Source organism: Nicotiana sylvestris, chromosome 6, assembly GCF_000393655.2.
Source record: "Nicotiana sylvestris chromosome 6, ASM39365v2, whole genome shotgun sequence".
Taxonomy (NCBI): domain Eukaryota; kingdom Viridiplantae; phylum Streptophyta; class Magnoliopsida; order Solanales; family Solanaceae; genus Nicotiana; species Nicotiana sylvestris.
In genome coordinates this window covers 104,005,091-104,010,087 of record NC_091062.1, presented here as the reverse complement: position 1 = coordinate 104,010,087, position 4,997 = coordinate 104,005,091, and the positions used below count along the sequence as shown (strand labels likewise).

At 40.7% G+C, this 4,997-nt stretch overlaps 1 protein-coding gene across 1 annotated transcript; it reads right to left on the bottom strand.

The window, feature by feature from the left end:
* Nucleotides 1-248: 248 nt before the first annotated feature.
* LOC104228787 (protein TOC75-3, chloroplastic) lies at nucleotides 249-4,783 on the bottom strand. Its single transcript, XM_009781326.2, has 7 exons — nucleotides 3,530-4,783; nucleotides 2,535-2,756; nucleotides 2,331-2,438; nucleotides 2,032-2,223; nucleotides 1,508-1,756; nucleotides 863-1,117; nucleotides 249-713 (listed from the first exon to the last, which is right to left on the bottom strand). Exons 1-7 carry the CDS (start codon nucleotides 4,694-4,696, stop codon nucleotides 474-476), a joined length of 2,433 nt encoding a protein of 810 aa, XP_009779628.1. The 5' UTR covers nucleotides 4,697-4,783; the 3' UTR covers nucleotides 249-473.
* Between the last annotated feature and the right edge of the window lie 214 nt (nucleotides 4,784-4,997).

Sequence of the window (4,997 nt, the reverse complement as noted above, 5' to 3'; positions counted from 1 at the left end):
AGGTATTGAAAGTATTTCACAGATTATTCTTAATTTATTGAAAATATATTACACCTCTTCTGAAAATAATCTAGCAAAATGAACACGAAATGTAGAATTGCAGATTTAAGAATGAAACTACTTCACAGAACAACTCCAAATCCCATTTACCCCGTCAAAATGTTTCTGAAAAAATAACTCATGCATTCAGAGGACAAGATCAGACAAAATATAGTTATTTCAAGCCATCCCCAGTAGGAAAAAAAATATGAGAAGAAAGAAAATGCACAAATTACTATATTAACATATTTTGCTTACACGAGCAAAAAAGCTACGGAATACTCACTTTCGAAAAGGTTCTAACCACAATTATAGCCGATCTTTTAGCAAACAACATTTTAAGACATAACTGAAGTTCAAACTCAGAACCGTGCAGTTCTTAACTCATAGGTCTGACTAGCTGCAAAAAAAGAATCTGGCCAAGGAATCTGAAACTAGAATCTCTCTCCAAAACGGAAAAATATTGCTCCAGTCCCAGAATTGTGGTCAACAGCATATTCTGCTCGTACTAAGCCTAGTTTCACGCCAACTCCATACGAGGAGCCATGACCCATCCGCCTATAAACCTCTGTTGGGTTTCCTTTGACATCTTTTGAACTCCCAAGATCATTTCCATGTTCTGCAAATGCATAGACATGTGTGTTTCTCACAGGTATCCGCATCTCAGCAGCCAGCTGAAGGTAGCATCAATACATTAGATAAAAGACATTTATCAAACATAAGTTTTGCACAAGCAATTGTCTAGCTATGGCCAAGTAGCACTTCAAGAAAAAATGAGAGAAATAAGTTCACATCATAGCTTTGATAGAGAAACCATACATACCTCCAGTATATTTCTAGCTGCACCTATCTCTCCCATATTGTAGCCCCTTACTGAATAAGGTCCCCCAAGTGTGAAAGCATCATAACTGGGAAGATCTCCAACACATCCACCATAGTGGCCATGGAGGACTAGGACAGGTGGCGGAGCCTTACCAACGCCTTCTTCTACTTGCTTCAGCTGGACAAATCGGGTCATTGTCAGCTGGTGGCGGTTAAAGAATGGGAACTTACTGCCAATTCCAAGTCCTTGATCAACCTGTAACGCAATATTAAATATTAGACAAGAGTCCATAAAAGAAATTTAACCAATAATTAGTTCCAGAAGACACCATTCATCTCATACATTTTTCACAACAAATGAGATAATTTATCAGAGTAGCTACAACGGTAAAAAGGTATATGAAAATCTAGAGCATGGGTAACAGTCAATTGATAAACGTTGAAAACTTGCTTCATGAGGAACAAATGAGATGCCCTCAGATGAAAGAAATATATGACATATATGACTGGCAGTATTTTAAAATAGGACTGGCAGTAGATAATGTGGTAATATCTATTAATAAAGACCAAAAGCTACTTCCATTTTGATTTGCAAAAGAAAATGAATTCAGTAAAATCCAAAAAGAATACAAAAAGCTAATCTCACCTGGAAGACATTCCTCTCACCAACAATTGTCCCATTTACGAATTTGGTGTTATCTCGTGTGATGTTAGCTTGTAAAAATGCCATGCGGTCAATGCCAGTTTCACTAAGCGTTGTGGGAGGCCCATCTGCACTAATTCCACCACTTGGCAGTACCCTCTGCCCACGAGAAGAAATATGGCTGCTTTCATCGCGTGTTGTTATCTCTTCCATCACAAGTCCATAGGTGAATTTACTCTGACGAGTGAAATTCTGCAGCAAATATACAGTTAAGCATCAAATTGCGTAATTATATAATACCTACATGAACTTCTTACAAGTCCCAAACAGAGCTCTCTGTGATGCCATAGCTACAAACTTTCTTAGATTTAATAAGTCATATACGTACCTAAGAGAGATATTCTTTTTTTAATTTGAATTTTACTATTGATCATCAAATTCTACAAAGGTTCCCGCAAAGCCGACAAACACTAAATGATAGAGACCTGCTAGCAGATGCATCACACTTGTATCAGTATTGGCCCTACCTCAGTAATGTTGGCTTTAAGTCCAGCGCGATCAACCCATATAGGAGGGACTTCATCTACTCCAGGGCCCCCAGTAAAGACAGGACTCAACTTCCTGCTGTTGAAGCAGCTAGCTTTAAGCGTACGGTTTCGCGAATTGTAAACACCATCCAAATACGGATGAACATACTCTAACTTAAAAGCAAGATCATCCTGTAAAACAAATTAGACAGGGATTGTTGCTAAGGTTTAAGCCACTGGAAAAAGGATTAAAAAAACAAACCAAAAGCATCAGCAATGAAATAAAAAAGAACAATCACCTGAGGATTGAGGAAGTTACTGGTAGTCACAGAACCAAGAATTGACCGATTGAGCCCCTTAAGATTCCGATGCTCAAATGAAACAGTTCCACCAGGTTGAATTGAAGCCTGAATGCCATAATACAGAAAAGGAAGGCATTTAGCAGTGAACTAACAGTTATAATCCATATCAAAACCATGCAGTCGAGATGCTTAATGGTGTACCAATGTGGGGCGACCTCCACGTCCAGGGACAATGCTCCATTCAGTACTGACTTCAGCTGACTTCTGTTCCAACTCCTTGAGCTTAATTTCAACAATTATCCCTCCCTCATTCTTTTCATCTGGGCGAGGGTTGACTTCAATATTAGAGAAGAGAGCTAGAGAATTTATATTTCTCAAAGCCTGTTTTCCAGCTTCAATGTTGAAAACTTGTCCTTGACGAAGCTGAAGTATCACACACATTTGAGAGCCATGTTAGTCCCAAATTGTATTCAAATGCATGACAAAACATAATATACTAGCATTGAAATATACACGTACAATGTTACATTGATGTACAGAGATATTTAATCAGATTTCTCTACGATTCCACAGTATTGAAAAAGAACCACCAAAAGATGTAGGACCAGTAGGCATGCTCCAAATCAGCAGAATTATGAAATTCAACATGTACTAGAAGTTTAATTAAAACGAGAATGCAGAAAATTACTGCAGTAGCTCCTTCAGCCCAATAGCAACATAAAACTTTAAACGACAAGTATGACCCATCAAACTCATGCTTAAGTAGTGAAGCTAACCAAACACAACTGGCATTAATGAAAGAGTACCAATAACTTGAAAGCATAACTGGCGTAGGTAGACTGTCATTCAGGTCTGAAAACTTAAAAACAATCATTTCCTCTCTATGTACAATGACACCAATCAGATTGTACACAGAAACCAAAGTCCACAGCATTTTCAGAAAGGATTTCTTTTATTCCTTTTCTGTAAGACAATTAAATTGAACAAAATCTCTTGTATTTCAGAAAGAACAGTTCTTTTATTCATCTTGTAAGTCCATGCAAGGATAAACGTGAGATATAATGAGGTTCTATTTTACAAAACCCCTTTTTTGCCTTAACTATTTGAATGAAATGGAACATAACGGGATTCATATTGATGACAGTAACTAATTTGGGATATAGGACTAATTAATGGATTGACTTTGTATCTTTTACCTGCCTAGGCAATTCTCTCCGGACAACCGGATATTGAGTGTTTCCCTCACATACATTTCCCAGCTTATCCTGAAACTGAACGACCATTTGAGTAATATCCCCTTCCACCACCTCACAAACCACCTCCTTAGTATTCAAATTCCCAAAATTCACAACTTGGGCGCACGCGTAACCATTCTCATGATACCACTGCTGCACTCTATCCCTAATCTTCTGCAACAACCTAGCACTAACTGCCCCTTGCTCCCTCAACATCTGCAAAATCTCCCTTTGCACGGATGGCGGCAACAAACATGGCCTTGACCTTTCAATCCTCCTCCTATAATCCTTCTCCTGGCTCCTGTAATACTCCAATTTCTCCTTCTCAGTCATGTCTGGATCCATTTCAATGGGCTTAGACTGTGGCATTAGGCCCACATTGATACACCTAAATCTATCAGCTGACTGCCACGTGCTTTCTAAAAAGGATATCGTAACTCCGACTGTTCCATTAGGGTTTGTTTTTGCATCTAGATCAACTTTCTCGAACATTCCACTGGTAGCTAGGGTTTCCAGCTCTTTAGTGAGCTGCGCCTTCGTGTAGACACCATTTGGCCGTAGAGACACCATTTCGAAGAAGGAATCCTCCGTCCCTACCGTTGACCCGCGGCGGCGATCGAGGAACATGATGTCGGAGACCTTGTACTTCTTGAACCCGCTTAGTTTGTTCAGTTGTACCACAATATTCGCCGGCAAGCCGTGAGAATCCCATTCCTGTGATTCTTCTTCTCCAGCAATAGCCGCTGGAGAGAAAATCTTCGACCAGAAGCTATCTCCGCCACCTCCCCCTCCACCACCACCGCCAGAACCACCGGAGGAGCCGCCGCCACCGTTTCCGCTGAGTTTAGCGTTGGACACGCCGTTGGAGAGCGCGTAGAGACCACAGCCAATGGCTGCGGTGGTTTTTACGATATTTTGGAGCTTTTTCGAGCCCAAAATGTCAAAATTGTCGCGGGGGCGTGAGGATGAGGGTTTAGGGTTTTGGGAGGAAGGGAATGTAGGATGCTTGGATTTGATTGTAAGTGAAGGGACAGAGGCAGCAGTGGTGGTGGTTGCGGTGGCAGGAGTGAGCCGGCGGTGTGAACGGTGGACGGAAAGTGCGAGACCAGGAGCGGCGATGGACGCCATTGTAGAAGATAATGGAGAGTGAAGAAATCGAGGCGGTAAAGTTCAACACTCTGAGAAAGGGTATTGAAATGAAGTGGTAATGATATTTCAGATTGGACCCAGATTGCACTAATGGGCTTTAGCGTCCAATTAATACGAGCATTTGCATCTATACCCGCTTTTTGTGCCACATTATAATTTGTGCTCGCTTTGCAAAAAAAATTGCAAGCGTACCCGCTTTTTCGCATAACTTCAGCATACGGGGCTGAAGTATCAAAAACAATCACGCAAAACTTCAACATTCTAGTAGTCGGGTTTGAAG